The following is a 22,448-nucleotide window of genomic DNA, read 5'->3' on the forward strand; positions in this document are numbered from 1 at the left end:
GCTGGGTGCCTGTCCTGGAGCGGGGCCATGCCATCTTCCCAGGCATCCCCTTGCTGGCATGCAGGATGCGGCCACGTGCTCCCCGCACCCCCAGCACCACCAGCTTGGCAGGACCTGGCTTGGCATGCCCAGACGAGGATCTGGGTAGGCCCAGGTGGGTCTGAGCTGTGGCTGGGGCCTCATCCTGCCGCAGGCAGGTGAGCGGTGCTAGAGCACACGTGGGCTCAGCCAGGCAGCCCGGCTGCCTGATCTCATGATCTCATCACATCTCCCTGATGGAGAGGTGCCTTCCCAGGGCCCGAGGTAGGTGCTGGGACCCCCGTCCCACCCCTGACACCCGCGGCACCACGCTGCTCCCCAGCACCGGTGCCACCCCTGGTGCCACCCCCGGTGCTGCGGGAGGGCTGCCGTCCCTTCCCCTTGCAGGCTCGGACGCCGCAGGCAGCTCGGTGGCACGGTGACAGCGTGGGACCCCTGAGAGATGACTGGAGGAGATGCCAAGGTCACATCAGGAGCTGTTGAGGGTCCTCGGGGTGTCCCAATTAACCAGACCCTCTTGAGGGTCCTGGGGGCCCTTTCGGCACAGCTTCCCGACAGGCTGGGGGGCTCAGTGTGCCGCTCCGGGGACTGGCTGCCTGGAGCACCTGCCTTGTGCACCATGGGGCAGCATCACTGTCCCCATGTCCCCAGCTGCGAGGCACAGAGGGGCTTGTGCCCCTCAGCCCCCGCAGCCCCCAGCCGGAGGGGTGACTCTGCCTGGGCTGTTTTGGTTCTTCTCACAAACAACAGCGTGTCCTTGTGCCGAGGCCTTGTGCCCGGGAGCAGCTGCTCCCTCTGGGATAACAGCGGTCCCGGCTGGTCCACAGCCGAGGGGTCTCCCTGCTGCCCCGGTGCCGCGTACCCCGGACAGGGGGGCTGTGGGTGCTGGGGGGGGATGCACCGTGCCAGAGGGTCTCACCGCTCTCCCCAGGCACTGCAGACCCGTCGGTGCACGGCGTGTGTTTGGCACGAGCTCCACTGCGGGGTCAGGAGCTCCCGGCAGCGGCTCAGGGATTTCAAACCCTCCTGATTTTTCCTCCCGCTGTCCGCAGGCATGTGGGGACCAGGAGGATGAAGCCCAGCCCCCACGGGGGAGAGCTGCAGCAGGGACCTGGGAATCACGCCTGTGTGGGGACTTTCCCAGGAACCATTCGGGAAAGGGATGGTGCAGCTTCTGGCTTCCTCCTGGTCCTACCAGCGCCTTCACCCAAGTGCGCATCGCCAACACGAGTGCAAGGTGTCTTGTCTCGCACGTGATGGAGAGCAGCAGCCCCAGAGATGGAGAGGAGCTGTCCTGGGGAGCGGCAGGGCCGGAGCAGCGGGACCATTCCCAGGAGGCAGGTAGGACCCAAACCGTCTCTCGGGGGCTCAGTGAGGGGCTCCTCGGGGCCGGGGCGCTGGTGCAGGAGTGGCTGACCTCCCCCTTGGCCAAGTTGTTGCAACAGCGGGGAGGAAGGTCAGGTTCCCTGCAGGAGGGTGCAGGGGCTGACGTCAAAGGAAGCAGCTGGTGATTCATGGGTTCTTGGGAGCGCTGGTCTCTGGAGCTGTAACTCATCCCAGAAATGTCATTTCATCCTTGAGTGTTATCGCTGCTCTGCCATTGCCCACCGCTCCCAGCTCCACAGCAGATAAACCAGCCTCTGGGGGAGGTACGGGGCTGCCCCTCGCTCCCAGCCCCGAGCTTAGTGGCTTAACACATTTAATATTCAGCTTTGTGTAGGCTGAAAGAGCGGCTGCATCAGCATGGTGCTGGTGGGGTGAGGGAGGGCTCCAAGATGCTCTTGTCCATGCAGTGTGCAGGAAGCATCCCCAGTGTTCCCGCTGCGCGCAGCCATCCCGGGGGTGCCCACCCACCCTGCACACGGCCACGGGTGCCAGTGGTGCTGGGAGGTCCCAGTCTGCAGGGTTTGGTTTGTGCACGGGGGCTCTAATGCAGCGAGGGCTCTGTGGTGGGTCTGGCCCCCAGGGCAAGGACAAGTGGCCCCATTCTTGTGTCCGGCTCGGCAGAGCCTTGCTGCAGTTATTCTGGGATGGTTGTGCTGTGAGATGGTGTTGTGCATCGTTATCCGTTATTATCTGTTGTTTTCTGCCGTATCAGTTGTTACACGTTGGAATTAATCGTTATCTGTTGTTCTCCACGCCAGCTGATCCATGCAGGGGCAGCCGTGCTGTGGACCCCAGGTCCACATGCAGTGGGGTTTATCCCCAGCACAGGGGTCACCTGCAAAGCCCCATACGAGCTCAGGAGGCTGTGCCTCCGTCTCCTGCCCTCGCCTTGCTGCAGGAGCTCACTGTGGACCGCGGATGGGGGCTGGCCAGGCTCCATCGTGCCAGCACCGCATACGAGCACACGTCTGCCCACGTGCGTGCATCTGCTCGCCGGATGCGACCCGCGGCCCCCGGCAGATGCACAAGGAGCCAGGTCTGGCCTTGGCCCCTGTGGCCCTGCCATAAGTGATGGCTCTTATCTCCCTGCTGACAAGCCAGCATCCTTCAGCTGGCGTACTTAAGGCTGAGCGCCCCGCGGGCCGGCCAGAGGAGTGCTCACCACAGAGACGCCTGCCCGCAGCACCCACAGCTCCATCCAGACCAGGGAGATGCTGCCCGCAACGTTCAAGCTCTGCGCCGCCATCTCCTACCGGCACCTGCGCAACATGACTGGTGAGGGGCTGGGGGCCAGGACGCGGGGCTGGGGGAAGCCCCTCTCCATGGGCTGCCTGCCCTGGGCAGTGCCGGCAGGGCGGGAGGAGGCTGGGGGCTCCGGGGGGCTCTCCCCACCCCATGCCATGTTGCTTTCTGGGTTTCGTGTTTTACTGTCTCCACGACCCTTTTTGTCACAAACCTATTGCTGGGGTCCGACAGGGATGGCTGCACGTGGAGGGTAGCAATAGGTGATGCCCCCACCGGCTGCGAGGGTGTTTATTGTACTCCGTTTATACGGCCCGCCTGGGCACCTCACGATTGCTCCTCGGTATTTTTACAACTGTCGCTGGCTCCCCACACGCAGCGCAAAGCCTGGGTTTGTTTAGGACAGCTTGTGACCCCGAGCAGTGCAATGCCAGTCAGCTGCTCTCGGTGCCTGTGGGGACTTCAGCGAAGGGGGGAAGCAGAGACTTTTCCGATGTTGTATTGTTTAAATCCGGAAGGGGGGGAATAAGATAGCAAGCCCTCTGCAGTGCGGTGCTTGGTGCTGGCGAGTAACGCGCTTTCTGCTCTCAGGTCTGAGAAGACAAGCCACTGTTGCCATCAGCCAGGAGCTGAGCAAGCTGGCCTGCCGCAGCGCAGGACCCGGCCTGTGGATCAACCAGGTTCGCAGAAGCAGCACCTTGCTCAGTAAGTGCCCAGAGGCGGGGGTCTGCCCCTTTCTGCCGGGTGGTGACCGGCGCAGGTCAGGGCTGGAGGGTGGCCGGAGGGAAACCTGCTTGTGGGCAGCCCGTGCTTTTGCTAAACAAACGGCAAAGGCAGGCAAGCAGCCCGGAATGTTTACTTCCCTGGCCCCTAGGCGCAGACAAGTGTATTTGATGTAGATAAAGCTTATCTGGCATTTGGATGTGTTAGCTGTGCAGTGTTCTTCCGCTCACTCCCGATTTTGTCTGATCCCGCGGCAGGCTCAAGGCTAGAGGAGAAGCCCTTCAGTGAGATGGAAATGTCTTACATCAAGCAAGGAGAGGAAGCCCTCCAGAAATCACTCAGCATCCTCGAGGACCAGGACGGCTGGAAGACTGAGACGGTGGTGGTAGGCGCTCTGCTTTGCAGCAGACTCCATGTGGTCCTCCTGTAAATATCTGCAATATTAATTCTGCCTTCCCCTCCCCAGGGTAACGGAGACAAAGTGCTGAGCAAGGTGCTCCCAGATGTGGGCAAGGTGTTCCGACTCGAGGTGGTGGTGGACCAGCCCCTGGACACGGTGTACAGTGAGCTGGTGGACAACATGGAGCAGATGGGGGACTGGAACCCCAGCGTCAAAGAAGTCAAGGTAGGGAGCGCGCGTCAGACGCGGCTCAGCCAGGGGCTCACGCACACGGGCTGCTCCGAGCGGCACTGCAAGGGCCAGAGAATCGCTCTGCCCAAAACGGCAGGAGCACAGGGCTTTCTCCACCCGTTCTTTGGGAACGGAGAAGCCAGGCTTTATCTTGTCTGCATCCTGCTGCAGACGTAGGGCTTGTTCCACAGTAATCGCGTTGCTGCTGCAGCAGAAGCGAGCCTGTAGCAGCTTGTCTGCTATTTACTCTGTAGGAATCGCTCTTTACTGCCAGGGAGTGGGCCAGTTCTGATGCTCATTTGTACTGCGCCTGGAGGAGAAACAGCACAGCACCCCACCACACAGGGAAGAGCGTCTGGCTGTTCCACAGCTTGTCCAGACTAAAAGAAGCATTAAGAGAACTACCTTCTCTTTTCAGATACTGAAAACTAACATTCTGCATTCTGGAATTAAGCAGATGTTTGCAGGTTTTCTCCTTGTAAACACCGAGTTTTTGTAAGAGCGTGTATTTGAACACATGGTAATCAAAGCTAGCTTTGAGCTGTGTTTACAGTGAATACTTGAAATTAATGTTTTAATTCTAAACTCTGCAGATTCTCCAGAAGATTGGAAAGGACACAGTGATCACCCATGAGAAGGCGGCTGCTACCCCCGGCAACATTGTCGGACCACGGGACTTTGTGAGCGTCCGGTGCTCTAAGAGACGTGGCTCTACCTGTGTCCTGGCTGGCATGGCCACCAAGTACGGAGCTATGCCAGAGCAGGAAGGATTTGTAAGGTAACCGCCTTTTGCATTCACTTACAGGGTGTGCAATGGGAGCCAGGTTCACACTCCAGCTTCTAGCGCTGGCTCTGGGTAATAAGCTTGGTCTCAGCAGGAAGAACTGCTGAGGAACCCCTGAAAGTCAGACACTGCTGTCTTAACTGTGCACTCCCGTCCTCTTACAGAGCTGAGAACGGCCCCACGTGTATGATCCTCCGCCCGCTGCCCGGCCATCCTTCCCAAACCAAGCTAACGTGGCTGCTCAGCCTCGACCTGAAGGTGAGTTTTGCGGCGAGCATTTCAAAGCAGCAGCCGGCGCTGCTGCACGCGAGGCAAGTCGCACTGACGGGCTGTCCCTGCTCCTCCCCAGGGCTGGCTGCCAAAGACCATCATCAACCAGGTCCTGTCCCAGACGCAGGTCGACTTTGCCAACCACCTTCGGGAGCGCCTAGCCCAGACAGCGGCCGTGAGCTGCTGACCGCACCGGCTCGTGGTGCAGTGCTTGCTTCAGGGGCGAAGGAGTGACTCCGGTAATTACTAGAGGGTAATTACAGCCTGTGCTAATTAATCCAGGCCTTTAACAGTAGACACCACTAATTTAATACATAGTTTCAATAGATAAATAAAGCTTTGTTTATTGAAACTACTTGGACTTCAAATTTCTGGTCCAGCATTTGCTCCATTGAGCACATGCTGGTCCAGTCAGGCCCCTGCGACCTCCCTAACTAATTAGTTTCAATGAATAAACAAAGCTTTAATTAGCGGTGTCCACTATGATAGGCCTTGGCCAATTAGTGAATAGAGAGGTCCCAGACCACTGCCTGGGAAGGCAGGAAGACCAGCACAGGACTGACTTCACCCCAGATTTTACCGTCCTCCTTCACCCAGAACACAAACAGCACTTACCTAAAACTTTTATTCCCTTCTCCTCCCCGTGCAGCAAGTCTAATTTATTTTTCCTGTACAGACACATAAAATGTCAAATTATTTATTCATTCAAAGCTCTGTATTGATGATTATTGGCAGGAGGCCCTGTCTAACTTGTCAGTGCAGCAAGCTGAAGGAGATCTTCAGCTCAAGAGCTCTCTAAAGTGTAGCTACTTTGGGTTTGTCTCACTCATAACAAGTTGCAAGACAAAAAAAAAAAAAAAAAAAAAAGAAAAAGAGTTAAAGCTTTTATTTTTAAACTGGTTTCCAGTTTGCGGGGGGAAAAAAAAATACAGTTTGGACAAAAGCCCAAATTTCAGTCTTACATGCAGTAGTCTTGTTACAACACAATCCTTCTGGCTGGAAGCTGTTGTTTACAATTCACCGAACACAGCTTGGCAGAAGCGTCAGTGTTCCTTCTGCAAGTGTACACACAGCGGGTAGGGCCAGCTACAGCCTGCTCTCACTGAACAAGTGACTGTTACAACCCAGGTACAGCACATGAGCAGTTACCTCAACACAATGCTTGCTGCTTCAGCTAGCTACACTGGAAAAGTTACTGAAGACTCCAAGAAATGCCCACAAATTGCACAATACATACTAGAACTGCATTCACTTAGACTCCAGCGTAGTGGTAGAGCGTGAGTCTTGAGCAGGTAACAAATATACACAGTGCCTGCTGTCCAGAGCTGCGTTGGCTTCAGCTTGTTTGCTCTGAGTGATGCATGTTCCTCTATAATAAAAACCATTTGACTGGATACCCACTGTGTTGCTTTTGTTAACGCTACACCGCCTGCTTCCTTTATGGCTCCCAGGGTGGGCTTCGCCTCCCATCAACTTCTGTCTCTACGTGATACAGAACGTCTGCCAGCGTGTGTTCTACAACAGCACCCCAGCCCATGTCACTCATCTGCAAAGGGAATGAAAGACAGCTCCAGTCACGGAGTCCAGGCCCAGGACAGAGTGACTAGCCGTGTTGCACAGTAGCTTTCCAGTTCTGTTTCCCTCCTGAAAACATCGGGCGGGAGTGGTGGTGGAATTCCAAATGTGTCCTTAAACAAGAATTGAGGCCTCTTGTTGATAGAAGAGGCTAACACAGGCAAACCCAAAATAATCTGTCAAGAACAAGGCAGCATCTACTATTCAGTTAAAATTTAGCCAAATTGTCAGGCTATCTGTCCTCAAATATTTTTAAATACAGTCCTTTTGGCTACACCAAGTACAAAGATTGAAGAGGACAGACACAGGCTTGGTATAAATTGACTCCCACCACCACAACAGAATCGCAGCTGCCTTCTGTTGAAACACTGTGAGCCTACCACAAAGCAGGGGGTAAAAAGCTTCAGTTATTACTTACCGGACGGTAAGTGATATCTCTGGGTGGATACTTGAAATATGGCCCAAAGTTTATAGAAACCTGTGGAAGACAAGTCTGGTATTAGATTAAAAAACCCCACACAACAGGAATGTTTTTTTTAGTCTTTAGTTCGCATCCCCTCTGACTGCTGAGCCTGCCTGCGCCCCCTGCAAGACCACAGGAACAAACATCCTTGGCACGGAAGGAGAGTGTTCATTCAGGAGTTTGATCAAGTTACGTCATACAAATGAACAGCATTGTTCCATACTCCCTTCACTAAAGTAATTCCCATCTCTCCTCTTCACTTGCTCGACACGTTCCCAGAGTGCTCACACAGCATTGCTACAACTATGATGGACTTAGGAATTATCATTCAAAGATATGTCACTTACCGTGCAGCCTTTGTACAAAGAAATAGCAGGAAAATAAACTCCTTCAAAGATGTCTTTAAAGGCAATTCCTTGGCTGGCACCATTCTTGAAGAATATTATCTGAAAAGAAAAATGAAGAGGTTTGTTCCCATTGATGCTAACTTTCATGACCTTACTTGTGAACTACAAACCAATCCTCAAGATGCAGTTTAACTTACAGTTAACTAATGACCAGCCTCCCTTTGTGCTCATTAAATGCAAGCAATTAATACATGCAATACACCAGTCTCAGCAGCTCTCTGCTCTTCCTAAAGTTCTTCATCCTCCACCTACCAAAGCTTCACCTACCTGGCTTCCAGGTGCTTGCTTTAGGCTCTTCTCTGCTTTGTCCACAAAGTCCTTCTCTTCAAAGTACAAGTAGCTTTTGAATTTGATCAGAGCCTGAAATATTAGAAAGCAACCACTTCAGAAGTGAGCCAGAAAACCCCTTACCTCTAGTGACGTAGTAAAGAAGGGCAGACGTACAGGAGCATGCTCTGGGATACGCATGACTGTTGGATCAGAGTACCCGTGAAGAGCAAAGTCACACATCTCAAATGTTTGAGAGAACCAGGAGGGGAAGAGAAGAGGGAAGGAGACGCAGGCACTCTCATTCAGCAGTCTTCCCCTGCAGAACTTCTGGGTGGGTCTGGGTATTTTGTTTTCTTGAGATCAATGCTTTGGAGCTCTCCTCTATGAGCCAGTGGCACCCCGAGGCAGGAGGGAAAGGATGCACTCAAAGGGAGCAAGGGTGAGGACAGAGCAACCCGTTTGCCACTTGTCCCCCTAGCCAACACTTAATCCGACAGCGAACTCCACACCTCACCTTATCCTTGTACGTATCGGGCAGTGATTTGGCAGTCTCAGTATCTTCTGGAAGACTGATGTAAAAGCCCAGTACATCACCCTGCCCATAGCCAGATGAATAGTGTTTCCCTATCGACTGGTGAAACTTTGTTCCCTTCTTGCTGCGCCAGGAGTAACTGAACTTGTCATATCCCAGAGGTGCCTGGAGGTTCCCTGCAGAAACCAACATTTCTTCATGAACACACAAGAGTGTAGCAGGAGCACGGCTGCATGTCCCGCTTCAAGTGTCAGAACACTAATTACATTCAGTTAACAAATACAACTGCCATTCGTACAAATGCATCGACTCCAGTGTTAAGCGAGGCCAAGCACGCAAAGCATACAGGCTCCACCCGTACTGCAGTTCTGCACGGGTTAAACCGCCTGCAGCGCTTCCCCTTACGAAAAGCAGCGTTGAAGCGGGCAAGCTCAACATTACTTACCCTCTGTAGGTCTGCATTACTGGGGAAAGAAACACAGGACCCGGCTGGAATCCCCTGCTAAGAAATACCCGGTAAAGCTATTTACCTAATGGCTGTGACCAGCCTAATCTGGCAGCTGTATCTGGAGGCATCTCATCCATGGATATTTCAAAGTACCAGGCTCCTTTCCGCACTCCATGCGAGGCTCGCACCATCGAGTAGCCCTTCTCACCGATGACAGTCAGTCTGTCATCGGAAATCTTTAACTGAGGAGCTGCCGGAGATGAAAGAAGGTGGTATGAGCAGTTCATTTGCAATTTCTAACGTGCACCGATGTCAGAAGGCAAGTGAACACACAGAAGCGGATTTAACACTTGCACCTCTTAAAGCAATTACGTCTGAAGTGTCAGTAACCAGTAACATGAGGTTAGAGAAGATGGCCCCTCGTAAGAAGAGCCGGCTAATACAACTCGCATACGATTAGCAAGCTTTGTACCTCGGTCGTGCAGTGCTAGGAGGACTCGTTCATACAGGCAGGCTCTGTAGAGGTCCCCAGGAATAGGCTTTCCTGCCCAACAGTCTAACTCCAATTTTTCCGGGTCAGGTGCGTGGGGGTCAGGCTCAGCCAAGATGTAACGATATCCATCTTTGTTAAAGGGGTGTTCCAAAGGATAACCGTGGGGTGGTAAGCGCTGAGCGGAAAACAACGGGTCACTGCAAAACACAAAAACTACAGGCTGGCATCTCACGGTGGCTACTGCTCAGTCACAAGTCAACCCAGGGCAGCCTCTTGCAGAGCGGTACCTGCGGCGCCCGTGGCCCGCACGCCACTTTGCTTCCAAGCGTACGCTCATTTCATAGACGAAGTTTCAAGCTTCAGTTTTAAAATCTCCGTTTCAAATAATTTCTAGCATGTGACCTATCCATAACATCACAGGGTTATGTCATGATTCCCCTCAAATCTACCAAGGTCAGAGACAGGCAGAAGTCAGCTTAAAGGCATCAAAACTAGAGCTGTCCCTCTGACCAGTGTACACCGCCTCGCTGCAGGTGCTCACCACCGCCACTGAATCATCTTTCCTCTTACCTTCTGGTTTTCTTGGCCGTTCCCGTGGTCCCTCCGTCCTGCTGCTTGCGCTTCGCTCCCCGTCCCTTCCCACTGCCTCCTGCAGCCATTCCCCCTTAACACAGAGACCACGACATATTAAGCGGCTGATGATCAGAGAGAGCCCGTGTGCATGGAATCTCCACAAACAGAAAGGGGCAGAAGCAGCCAAATTAAAACCAGTTCACGAGCTCAAGTACCTTCTCCCACAGTTGTATGTGAAACAGACTCTATTGAAAATGAGCACAGCAAAATCTAGAACTTGTAGACATTGCAGAAGTTGACTACAAGGTACATAAGTTTCGAGTGGAAGCTAAGTGAGATTTATCCACCAAATGAGCTCAACTCAAGCTTTTTAAGGTGAGGGCTAAGAATCCTTGCTGTTTGTAGATCTTTTGATCCACTTCAAAACCATTACTATTTGCTTTCATGGAGATTCCAGTCACAGTTCAAATTTATTTCTGCAAAAGTAGCAGAAAACCCAACCTACAGCACACACTATCTGATTTTAAGCAAAGTCATCACATCCCAGTGACACTATGCTGAAGAAACACGCTGACGCCCATAAGCAATAGCACTTAACGTTAAATTTCCATCTATAAAATAAAATATACCCAAGTTGAGTCAAAATGTAAAGCAATAGAGGTGTTTCTCTTCAGTATTACCAAAATCAGTACTATGATTGAACAGCGCATCATTTTAAATTACAGCAGCCAATTTTTGCTCACAAATAAAAGTGCGGTACAGAAAAGCTACATATCAAATTTAATCGAACTAATATCAGTGTAACATTTTAATACGTTAAATTGTATATGCGTTTTATCATTAGTCTAGTTCAGAATAGATCACTCTTGATTTACAAGGAAAACTATAGAACTTTTTACGTACTGTAGATAAACACCTTTATGGACTGCATACTGTGTTGTAATTAAAAATACAGTCAGCTTGTAAGTTATCAGCATTCCCCTTATGGTGTAAGGGATTCAAACCACTGAAGGAATACCATATTCTGCACAAACGTGACATGATCTCAGCTGCACTCGCTAGTTTTAGAGCGGATAAAACCTTGAGGCTTTCCAGTTTGTCATCACCTGAACAATCAGAATTTCCTATCAGCTCACAGACTCAGACCACCTCTTCAGGCATTAATATTTAACACGTAGTATCAGGTCAAATCATACAAAGTTAAAACAAACGTAAGTGGAAAATAAAACTTTAAACCAGTCAAGTGGGGCAGAATATGATAATGAAAAGCTTCTAACTGCTACAGATTAAAAAGTGAAATTGTTGTTTTCTATCAAAGTATTATTGCAATCACATCAGGGCACGCTTTTGATTTTTAATTGACTTTAGCTTCTAAGGTAATTGAGCAAAAAAGCTTTGCAAACAATAATACTTAAGTTTTAGAAGCTGAAAGGTAAATATTCACCTCCCAAAGAGGCTCCACCTGTAAGGACAGAAGTCGCACCACATATTTGTCAGATCTTCCAGAAATTAAATAAAAAAAAAAACCCAGTGCATGAAATGGAGACAACACAGCCTTAGCCATCTATAACCCTGCTTCAAAAAGCCCAAGATACCGCCTGCTAGGTTCTATCTAGGGTGTTTAATATCGAATGCTGTAGCCTTGCGCACAAAGAAATCTCATCAACGGCTAACATTACTGCAGTAGGATTACTCTAGGTAATCTGAGCAAGCTAGCCAAAGTTGTTAGCACAGCTATCATTCCGCAAAAAGGAACAGCAAAATGCAAGCAGTGATTATAAGGAATATATACTTTCCACAACTACTTGCGTATCTCAAGAGTGAGGGAAATGGGAAATCTGAATAATACAAGTAGGCAAATTAAAACCATCATGAAACAAAACAGACAGCTCAGCTTTCCTGCAAGCATCTTTACTGAGCTGGCTGCCATAAAGAAAAGTTGAACCTTCACAAGAATGTAAAATTAATCTATCCCTATAGAAAGGCACAGGGAGGCTGGCTGAACATGTTTGAACATAACCATAACCTCAGTTCACACAACAGGTTTAACTGCGGCACGTCAACTAACATAACTGCACAGACATCCAGCAACAGGACTGGGAAAACACAGCTTAGTCCCAGATATCCAAAGGCCACCTGAATAAAGAACTTGCCATTTAAGCTTCCGCTTGTGGATACAGCATTGTTCTGTTTCTGGTTATCATATGCAGGACCAATATTGGCAAGATCCTGAAAGACATTTAAAGCAAAACAACAACAACAAAAAGCGTGATGTATAGACTCAGTCAAGCTTACCACGCAAAGCCTGAACACAACAATTCCAGGTGCTGGAGTACTCCAACACATCGCCTGGCACAACACAGGCTCACAGCATGGCTTGGCTGAGTTTTGCCTGCTTGACTGAGGATAAGCGACCAGCAAAGAGAAAGAGAACTCCCACACCTCCCTCCCAACTCCCCAGAGCACAGTCTCCTTCCAGCTCTAGTTACGTACCTGGTCTAGAAGCCCGAACTTGGGGTAATCTTCTTCTGGGTCTTTACTCCCCGGGTCCGGATGCTCTTTCACCAAGAACACATCTCTTTCTTTACACTAAGACAGAGGAGTTTAAGTTACACAGGGTAAGATCCTATCACGATCACGAACAAGTGTTTAAATCACAGTATTTACTGTTAACACATAGCATGTGTATCAACCACATTAGCAGCATGAGAATCTTCACCATTTAGCTCCAAGTCCAGACCTCGGCAAACACAAACATCAGATGACTACATCATCCACTGAAAACCCTCCAAGAATTTAACTCAAAATACCTACCATAGTTTTGACAATATTATTAGGCCAAGTCATTTTCCCAGGTCTCTGTCGTGTTGTCATACACTCCCAGTACTTATCAATAAATGGGATAATATCCTGTAAAAAAAAATAAAATAAAACTGAGTCTTAACAGTCTGGGTCTGAAAGCCTCACTAATAGTATTTATTTGTTTGAACTTGCTCTTCACTGAATAAATCTGTGATGATTTTTATACCAGCCATACCTTATCTTTTGAGAACATAGTTTTCGGGTGCTCATCTTGTGTCCTCGACTGCCACGTTAAGTTGGCCAGAGCACTAAGGCACATTTCCTTGAGATCTCAAAAATAAAAATACACCAGAACTAGAATTATGCTTCAGGGGGAAGATCGAACATACACCGTGTACAGCAATTGCTAACCACACAGCATCCGCGCTACCTTGAATAAAAGCAAAACCCTCACAAGTTCTGCCCTAACTCAGCAGCCCTCACAAAACAAGAGGATTTTCACCATAACAGTTAGCAGCAAAACATTTTTAGAAAAAGCCACACACGCTTGTGGCCAATAAGGGATTTTCTGGTCTTTTTTGAAAAATGAAAAGCAGAACTCTTCCACCGCCTTTAGATAAAACGAAACCTCTAGGATTATCCTGCATAAATTTCCAGTAAATGTGCTTTTTTTACACTTACTTGCTTGTTTTCTTAAGAAATATGTGTTCCCACTGTGATGGCAAACGTTACAATGGAAACTGTAGTTGGTCATGAAAGGCAGGCATGATCTGGAAAAGAGCACGCCGATTTGTAAGTTCTGGTGTACACTTTGCTTACCACATCAGATTAACAAATTAATGATTCCAGGTTAACAAATGAATTATTCTCTCCCCCTCCCCAGAAACATATTACAGGTTCAATGACATTTTCATCAAATTATGTTTGTCATGGGCATCAAGAAAAGACACAAAGCTCTTGAGAAAACCTAAGCAAGCCAAGCCTAGTGTCATCTTCTTGTTTTAGAGAAGTCCTGAAATTCATTCAGCAACACAAGAGACAACATCCAGAAGCTCTGGACAAGGGGCTCCACCCGAGTCAGTTAATTTTCCTCAGAAGTCTAGAGTACTTTAGGAACAAAATCCAACAACAAAAAGCATCTGGTTCCAGAAAGCAAGCTGAATTTACTTCTCACTTACAGAAACATTTTATTTTTTGTTCACGCCAATGGAAAATGCATGCTGAAGCCCCCTCTGCTTTTCAAGTAACATTTACAGGCCTCTAAGGCACCAGGTGGCTTAGTCCAAGGGTGGCTCTGACAGCCCTGAGGTCTGCACAAAGATTTTTTTTTTAAAAGCTGAAATGTACAAACATAAACACTTCCTGCTGTGGGGTAAAGCTTTTGTTATTCGCATAACAAGCTGCTCTCCAAGCATCCAAGGACCCAGACGGGCTCCTGGTCCCTGGGAATTTACACTCGATATACTTCCACTGCTACTGACCGAAGTTTTGTGCCCAGCGTTAAGCAGAGCTTACGTACGTGGTATCAATGCCAAACGTGTCCGCTGTGAACCATTTGGTACAAATTCCACACTGCAGCTCTATCTCGCCAAGCTGCCGCCCGTTCTCTTCGTCCACCGAGCCCGCCTGCGTGTCCAAGGCTTCCGCGGTGTCCCCAGCAGCTTCCTACAACCAGAGCAGATCAGCACACTTGGGCTGGCTTAAAGACTGACTGAATCAGACAGGGAAGAGGTTTTATGCAGTAACCTGTCAAGACAGGAGAATTCAGAGAGGGCAACTTTTTTCTTCCCTTAACACACAGCCATGCTGTGAGCGAGCTGGGACTATTCCGTGGTTTCAGTTAGAACTAGTCGGATGAGGGAGGATTTAACTTCCAAAATCATCCTTTAAAGGGCTGGGCAGAAAGTCCTTCTCGTCTGAACCGCGGGAACACGCTCAGGCTTTGGTTTTTCGGGTAGCCTCGCCTTCTGCGTCTTCGCCTTAGCCCTGGCTTTGTATCCTCGGAAAGCTGAGGGCGCTTGTTGATGCCAACGCGTCGGGTGTCGCCAGACATGGATTCGTTAAACACAAACGCTCCGTTTTCTGGCGAAGAGCGGCACGCCCGCCCGCTCTGCACCGCGCGCCCCGGGCCTTCGCCTCCCCCCGCGCCGCCCGGGTGGGCGCCGGACCCGGACCCGACCCGTCCGGGACACGCGCTGGCGGGCCGGGAGGGGGCGAGCAGCCCCCGGGGCAGGTGGCCCAGGGCCACCTCAGCCCCCGGCCCGCGCCGCGGGGACAGCCGGCGCCCGCGCCCCCCCCGCACCTACCAACCTACCAGGGGGTCCTTGCCGTTGGCGGACTCCGTCTCCAGCGCGGCGGCGGCATCCCCCAGGCCGGCATCCCCCCTGCGGGAGCAGAAGCGGGTTCCCCAGGGCCCCGGCGCGGCCCAGGCCCGGGTCCTGACGGGGGGCGCGGCCCGGGCCCCCCCGGGGCACAGGGACCGCCCAGCCCCCCTCCCCCCCGGCGGGGCGCCCCAGGCCTCCCCGAGGGGCGCCCCGAAACCCTCCCCGGCCGCGGGGCGGGCCGCGCATACCCCGGCTCGGCGTCGGTCGCGCCCGGCTCGGGCGGGGCCGGGGGCTCGGCGGCGGGGGCCTCCGGCGGGGGCTCGGCACCCTCGGCCGCGGGAGCAGCGATTCCCGCCCCGGCGGCCGCCGGCGCTGCCGCCATTTCCACCCGCCGCCGCGCTCTCGCGCGCGGCCGCAGCTCTCGCGAGACTCCGCGCCTTAAAGGGGCGATGCCGCTGCGGGGTGGACCGCAGCGCGCGGCCGAGCGGCGCCACCTGCCGGCGGGCGCCGGGAAGGACGCGGCGGTGGCCCGGGACAGCCGTAGCGTCGCGCTGCCTGGACGTGACGTCACCCTGTTCGGCCGTGACGTCACCGAGACCGGGAGCTAGGCGCGGAGCGGACCTGGGGATAAGCAGCCCCACGTCAGCGCATGTCCCCGCCGGTGCCCGGCAGGGCGGGGCGGGGAGTGCCACCCGCGGCACCCGTGGGTTCCCCCCTGACACCGGCCCCACGCTGGGGGTCCCGCCTGAGGACTGAGCACGTCTCCCCCCAGAAAGGAGCGGCGCAGCCTCGCCAGCCACTGCTCTGCAAGAGCCCCTCGCTGGGAGGGCCGGCGGAGCGGGTGTCCCCCCTGCTCGGCTGCTCACACCTCCGGGCTGGGGGTGACGTGCAGCCACGTGCCCCCATGGCTGCTCTTGCTGCTCGGTGGTGTTAAAGGCCCACGGTGGAAGGTTCCCCCATCGCATCCCCCCACCCAGCCCAGCCACACCGACCTCCCCAGGCTGGTCCCTGGGCCCACCCAAGGACGGTGCTGGCCACCATCCCCTCACACCCAGCTGTACCAGCCTCATTCTGTCCTGCACCCTATGCCCCCAGCAGCGAGGTGCAGTGGGTGCTCAGCATCCTCTCCCCTGGTCCTGCTCTGGACAGCACTGGGAAAAGGGGAAGCCAAGGGGGAGCAGAGCCCCTGCCCAGGCGGGGTGGGATTGACAGGGGCAATGGCCACGGGTGCCCATGGTCCTGGTCCCTTCTGCAAGGAGCAGGACAGGATTGGGAGGGGGGCAGGCAGTGCTGGGGTGTCCCAGGTGCCAGGCAACGCAGGGTGCTAGGGACCCCCACCCCGACAGAGAGGAGCTGGAGAGAGCTGGGGAGAGGGACGAGCGCAGGAGGGAGGGATGGAGAGAGGGACGGGGAAGAGGAGAAATGATGGGGGGAGATGGAGAGCGGGATGGAGGGACGAGGCAGGGAGGGATGGGCGGGAGGGACAGCGGGTGCACATGCGGGTGGAGGGGCGGGAGGCTGGAGATAGGGACGGAGGGACGGGAAGAGGGACGGGGTGAAGATGGGAGGGCGGGAGGGGGCCGGGGCCGCGGGGAGGGGGCTGCCGGGGCCGCCCGGGGCGGCGCTCGGGGCCGCGGTACAAATAGGGCGGCTGCGGGAGGCCCCGGCAGCCATGCGGGACCCGCTGCGCTCCGCGCCCGCGCTGGCGCTCTGCGCCCTCGCCCTGCTCCGCCTGGGCTGCGCACCGACCCGCGCACCGACCCGCGCACCGACCCGCGCACCGCCGCGCTGCCCCCCGGTGATGCTGCAGCTGCTCCGCGCCCCTCCCGCCCCGCTCCGCGCCGCCGCCGCCGCTGCCCTCAGCCTCTCCCCGCACGGTGAGTGGGGCCGCGGCCCCGAGCATCCCTGTCCGGGACTCCCACAGTCCCCGAGCATCCCTGTCCTGGGACCCACACCGACCCCAAGCATCCCTGTCTGGGGACTCTCACGGTCCCCGAGCACCCCTGTCCTGGGATCTGCACCGACCCCGGGACCCGCACAGTCCCCGAGCATCCCTGTCTGGGGACTCCCACGGTCCCCAAGCATCCCTGTCCCCAGGACTGGCACTGTCCAGTGCTCTCGCTGGCTCTGGGTGGATCGGACTGCTTTCCCCTGACTCTCTGGCTCCTGTGGCAGACACCGTGCCCCAGCAGCAGGCGAGGTCACTGTCCCCCCAGCACTGGCACTCCCTGGCAAAGCCAGCAGTCCACTCACCATGCCCCTTGGGTTTCAGGCTCCCTGCAGAACGGCTCCCGCTGGGCACTCTCCTTCGACATGTCCTCCCTCTCCAGCAGCCAGGAGGTGAGTCTGGCCCAGCTCCGCATCCACCTGCCCGGCCTCTTCCCAGCCCACAACGTCTCCCTGGACATCTATCACAGCCGGCGGCAGAGGTGCTGGGGCGGCGGGACCTGTGCCCACCAGCTCTTCCTGGGCACTGTGGCTGGCAGCCCCTCTTCCACCCAGGCCTCCTGGAAAGTCTTTGAGGTCACCAGCTTGCTCCGATCCTGGCTCCACCAAGCTGTGGCTGCTGGCCACCACGGTCCCACAGGAAGGGAGCAGTGGGAGGTGAGGGGGTCAGCCACCCCGGCCACTACTGTGATGCACTTGCCCACCTCCAGTGACACTGGCCACGGGGAGCCAGCCCTGCCCCAGGACATGGCGGACAGAGTCCTGCTGCTCGTCTTCTCCAAGGACAAGTCTCCAGGAGACCACAGCCTCATCAGGACAGTGGAGACCTCCAAGCATGTCATGCGTGACAGCGGCACCCAGGATGTGGGGACCCGCCGGCACCGCAGGAACAGGAAGGAGAAGCAAAGGATCAAAGTGAGCGATGCTGCCGCTGCCGTCCCAGAGGAGGAAGGGAGGTCCTTGTGCAGGAGGGTGGACATGATGGTGGATTTCGAGCAGACTGGCTGGGGCAGCTGGATTGTCTATCCCAAAAGGTACAACGCCTACCGGTGCGAAGGGCAGTGCCCATCGCCCGTGGACGAGACCTTCAAGCCCACCAACCATGCTTACATACAGGTAAGAGGGGTGTGCTGCCTCTGCTCCCCCCGCACAGCCCAACCCTGCCGGCCCATGGCAGAGGGTGATGCTTTGCCCTTCCCATGTCTTCCCACAGAGTCTGCTGCAGCTCTACAAACCCAACCAGGTGCCCTGCCCTGCCTGCTCCCCAGTCAGGATGAGTCCCCTCTCCATGCTCTACTACGAGAAGGGTGAAATCGTCATCCGTCACCATGAGGACATGATCATCGAGGAGTGTGGATGCAACTGAGGTCAGCTTGTTGCCTACTGGGAAGGGGCACATCTCTGCCCCAAGGACTGGCCACCCAACCCATGACCAATGCACAGACTGGGGTGTCCCTGAAGCCCACATGCCCGTGGGCTGGCGAAGCTCTGGCTGGGCCAGAGGAGGAGTGGGGTGCCCGGGTGTTGGCAGTTCTGCAGCACTGCATGGCCACAGTGCACGGACGGATCTAGGCTTGGTGTGGGAAAGGCCACCAGGCACAGGCACCTCTCTGCAGTGCCGGTGGTAGCACCGTGGTGGTGGGTGCCCAACGGCTGCATTTATCCAGGAGCTGTGGCGCTGGCAGCCGGTGTGTGCTGGGGCAGCCAAGGGCTGGTGCTGCTCTGTAGAAGCAGGAGCCGGGGCGCTGGGCTGGAGCCAAGGCAGCATTGCTCCCTGCCGCGACACTGCCCGCAGTGACGCTCCTTTTGCTCACAACAGCAATTGCTGGCAGCTGCAGGCTCCCGGCAGGACACTGCAGCTCCAGTGTCCAGCCATGCTGAGTATCTGTTGGGATTTTCAATCTCACCTGGGGTTCAGGCATTTCTTTTAAGACTCCTATTATATTTCTATTAAAACTCTATCAGATTTCTATTACAACCAAGCCAAGTTAATGTGTTAGCCCAATGTCCAGAGCTGCCAGCTGGCAGCACCACGTGGGCAGCAGCAGGCAGGGGTTCCTCACAGCCCACTCCCACCCAGAGCTGTGGGACTGAGCACAGGCGTGGGAGGGCTGGACCCAGGAGGAAGGGGCTGGCAGCAGGCAGGGAGGCAGCAACCCTCATCACGTATGTGCCAGTAGGACCACACAAGGAGCAATGCGAAAGGTGGACCTGGGGTTCCTGCATCCCCCTCCAAAGCATCATCCATTCAGCAGGAGCCAGAGAGGGTTTGCACAGGTAAACCAGGTGCTCCTGGCAATAAGGCAGCCCCACGGCTGGTCTCAGTGGGCTTAAGCCCCCCCCAGCCCTCCCATGTGCCCTGAACATCTCAGCTCATGCACTGCTTTCCTCTGTAAAACCATGGTTTTGCCCAAACCCTTCCTACCACTCACTGGATGGGGCAGTAGCGAAAGGGTCATGGTTGCATAATTCATCAATAAATTATATATATTAAAAATGACAGGTAGATTCTGCCGATTTCCACAGCCCATTTTTGCTGCCGAATGGTCTGTCAAGGCACGAAACCCCTGTCTCCCTGTGCACCTGCTGCACCCACAGGTTCTCCCTGCTCCGGGATCGCCCCTGGCTGCAGCCTGCTCTGTTACCACACCTCGTGGCTGGTTTTGCAGGAAAATAAAAAAAAAAAAAAAAAAAAAAAGCCATATGGCTTGCTGGCAAAAGCGACAACGCTGGGTGTTAACACCCAGAGTGGGTGGGCTGCCACTGTAACTCGCTAAAGCAAGGGGGTCCCCTCGGGTGGTGTGAAAGATGCTCAACAGCTCCACGAACGGGGAAGCTGACATGAGATCAAGAAGCTGTTCCCACGCGATGGTGGGTGGCTCGAGGGCAGGCGGGGAAACACTTGCAGGCGTGGAAGCGGTGGGCTGAGGGGATTTTCCTTATTTACCCGTCGGAGACAAGGGGAAGGGCTGTGTTCTCTAACAGCAATGAATTCTAAGCCATGGGCAGCAGCCAGTGTAGGCGGCTCTCCTTTGGGTCCCCCACTCAAAGGGGTGAGGGGGCTGGGAGCCGCAGCAGGCGAGCTCCAGCCACAGGTGATGCCCGGGGTCTCGGGTGCCCCCAGGGATGACCATGCCCCGCCGCCTGCCAGCCCTGGGGGAGATGCTCCCCGTGGGGCAGCTGGTGTCAGTCCCTGCGCTTGGCCGAGCTCACCCCATTGCAGCCCTGGCCGTGGGTCTGGGCTCCCCCAGGCCCACCGCTGCCCCCCTCCCACGGCCGTGGATGGGGACACGCGTGGGGACCCGCTGCTGGCCCCCGCTACAGCCAGAGGGGACAGCGGGACCACAGGCACTGGGGCTGGCGGCGGGTGGCCCGGGCGGGACGGGGGCTGTCCTCAGCCCTCCCCTCCTGGGACCAGCAGCCCCGACTCCACATCCCAGCCCAGCCTGATTATCCCCAATCCACATCCCAGCCGGCGGATAAACAAAGCGTGTCTGGCCCCGTCCTGCCCCAGCAGACCCTCCCCTGGGCCGCTTACATATTCCGACAGCGTTTCACACTGGGACCATCCCGTCATTAGAGGGTCATTTGCAGGAGCTGTCAAGGGTGGGCAGGGAGGCGCGGGGCTAACCCCCGGCAGGAGGGAGCGCGCCCAGAAACCCAGAGCTGGGCTCTTGATGAAATAAAAATCAGTTTTGTTGCCTTTTCCTCCCCAGGTTTGCTACTCCCTCCCAAAAACTGTTGTCACACCCGCAGCGAAACAAGGCGGTTTCACTCTCCCACCCCAGGACCCCCCCCCCGCCCGCCCCAGCCCCCCCGCCTCCATCAGCCTCGCTGGAAGCTGTATCTTTGCGATCTCTGCCCCTCCATCACCCCTGTTTGAAATCCAGCAACGGGTTGAAAAGTTGTGGTGGGGAAGGGGCAGGCAGGCAGCCGTTCCCTGGGAAGAACAGGGTGGAAAAATAAAAGCTGAGATTCCAGGGCTGCAAGGAAAACATCAAAGTGTGGATGGTGACAATAAAGCTGCACCACCGCTCTTCGGTGAGGCATCTGCTCACAACCTGGCTTTGCCAGGCTGGGGCTGGGACGGGGAGCTAACCTCTGGGCAGGGCGAGCTGGCCCTTCTCCTGCCCCAATACACATCAGCTGTGTGATGGAGGGAGCCCCAGACAAGCAGGACAATAAAGCGGGGGAACACGGGGGTCCTGCCTGGCACGGCATCACCAGTCCAGCAATCCTTTGGCAAGCCAGGGCCTGAAGATGCTGCGGCAGGGGCATGGCACGGGCAGTGGGAACGGGGCATGGGGGCTTTCACCCTGGTCCCACTGCACAGGCAGGGCAAGGTTCTGCTGGCACGGTGGCCAGACCCTGCTCTCACACTCGGGGATGCTCCTGTGAGCCTGGCCCAGGCAGCAGGCGCCAGGTTTGGCACCAGCTTTCCAGCGGGAGCTTTGCTGCAGAGCTGAAACCGCTTGCTGCCCTCCCAGCCGTGCCAGGGAGCTGGCAGGGTCTCTGCCTTTGGAAGGGCTGGCTTGGCTTTAGCATCCTTACACACTGGCATAGGAAGGACCGGAGCCTTCCCAATGCAGGGAAGGTTTTCCAGCAGGGCAAGTGCCCAGGGTTTTACAGGAGTGCTGCCCACTGATGCTGCGAGACTGGGATGCAAGCAGCGACCGCTCGGGGACCACTGGAGTACAGAGCAGCTGCAGCCTGGCTGGGATCGGGACCTGCGACCCCATCTGCCTCCCGGCATCCCTCACCCTGCACAGGGCCAGACCCTCATGATCCACAAACTCCCTCTGAACCAAAGAGCAGCATCTGCTGCTGGTGACAGCAGCAAGTTGCAGCCACCACTGCCTGTGTGCCTCCGGAGGAAGGGCGCACGGTCAGGGAGGGAACACAGGTATGGCCCGTTTACTTTGGACCCATGAGGAAAGAGTGAGAACAAACAGACCGAAGGGCTTATCAAAGGTGCAGGGTAATATTTGCACAAATGGTGGATTAAGGCACTAGCTGGGTCAAGCAAGTATTTTCTGTCCCATGACCAGGACGCTGAGCAGGACACAGGCATGCTGCGCTGCTCTGCTTGAGACAAAAAGGGGCAGGGACAGAAAATGCAATGACAAAGCCAACACTTGTCCCTTGGACCTCCCCGGAGCATCCCAGCTGTGTGGGGCAGCCACCCACAGCTGCCTCCCCTCCTGCTGTGTGTGCAAGGGCAGCTGTGCAGCAGCCTGAGCTTGCCCGGGGCTCGGCCCGTGACAGAAACTGCTCCTCAGCCTGTTTGTGAAGTGCTGGGTGAAGAACAAACCCCAGTCAAGCAGGGAGCGGCCCTGGAAACGCTAAGCTGCTCCTTACATGGCTTAGGCAAGCCTGGAGCGCTAGAAACACGAATGCGTGCAAGAGGCAGATCCCAAAATGCCCAGCTGAAGGATGCAGCAGTGGCTGGGGGTGTAAGGAGGGACACGAACTGCAAAGGACTGGAGCAGGGGATGCTCCGGCCACACAGTCCCACGCCGTGGGTGGAGAAGTTTAAGGC

General features: G+C 55.2%; 3 protein-coding genes across 5 annotated transcripts; 2 read left to right on the forward strand and 1 right to left on the reverse strand.

Annotated features, from left to right (window-relative positions):
- The first annotated feature begins 8 nt into the window (after positions 1–8).
- On the forward strand, positions 9–5,948 carry STAR (steroidogenic acute regulatory protein). Of its 2 annotated transcripts, XM_005438073.4 has the most exons (9): positions 9–502; positions 1,092–1,380; positions 2,184–2,700; positions 3,259–3,372; positions 3,648–3,775; positions 3,857–4,015; positions 4,615–4,799; positions 4,970–5,063; positions 5,155–5,948. In XM_005438073.4, the coding sequence occupies exons 3-9, from the start codon at positions 2,637–2,639 to the stop codon at positions 5,260–5,262; spliced, it is 852 nt and encodes a 283-aa protein (XP_005438130.1). In that variant the 5' UTR covers positions 9–502; positions 1,092–1,380; positions 2,184–2,636; the 3' UTR covers positions 5,263–5,948. The 2 variants fall into 2 exon arrangements, with proteins under 2 accessions (XP_005438130.1, XP_055552106.1); XM_055696131.1 differs by lacking the exons at positions 3,259–3,372; positions 3,648–3,775; positions 3,857–4,015; ... (1 more) ...; positions 4,970–5,063; positions 5,155–5,948 and having other exon boundaries at positions 9–1,380; positions 2,184–2,641.
- ASH2L (ASH2 like, histone lysine methyltransferase complex subunit) lies at positions 5,947–15,372 on the reverse strand. 2 transcript variants are annotated; one of them, XM_055696127.1, is made up of 17 exons: positions 15,211–15,372; positions 14,953–15,022; positions 14,158–14,303; positions 13,320–13,408; positions 12,874–12,968; positions 12,651–12,746; positions 12,330–12,425; positions 11,990–12,065; positions 11,281–11,298; positions 9,834–9,927; positions 9,243–9,460; positions 8,853–9,020; positions 8,305–8,498; positions 7,788–7,880; positions 7,461–7,559; positions 7,069–7,128; positions 5,947–6,621 (listed from the first exon to the last, which is right to left on the reverse strand). In XM_055696127.1, the coding sequence occupies exons 1-17, from the start codon at positions 15,342–15,344 to the stop codon at positions 6,514–6,516; spliced, it is 1,854 nt and encodes a 617-aa protein (XP_055552102.1). In that variant the 5' UTR covers positions 15,345–15,372; the 3' UTR covers positions 5,947–6,513. The 2 variants fall into 2 exon arrangements, with proteins under 2 accessions (XP_055552102.1, XP_055552103.1); XM_055696128.1 differs by lacking the exon at positions 11,281–11,298.
- A 1,262-nt stretch (positions 15,373–16,634) lies between these two features.
- On the forward strand, positions 16,635–18,275 carry LOC102047345 (nodal homolog). Its single transcript, XM_027803768.2, has 3 exons — positions 16,635–16,839; positions 17,235–18,025; positions 18,123–18,275. Exons 1-3 carry the CDS (start codon positions 16,635–16,637, stop codon positions 18,273–18,275), a joined length of 1,149 nt encoding a protein of 382 aa, XP_027659569.2.
- The last annotated feature ends 4,173 nt before the right edge of the window (positions 18,276–22,448 follow it).

This window comes from Falco cherrug, chromosome 18 (assembly GCF_023634085.1).
Source record: "Falco cherrug isolate bFalChe1 chromosome 18, bFalChe1.pri, whole genome shotgun sequence".
Classification (NCBI taxonomy): Eukaryota; Metazoa; Chordata; class Aves; order Falconiformes; family Falconidae; genus Falco; species Falco cherrug.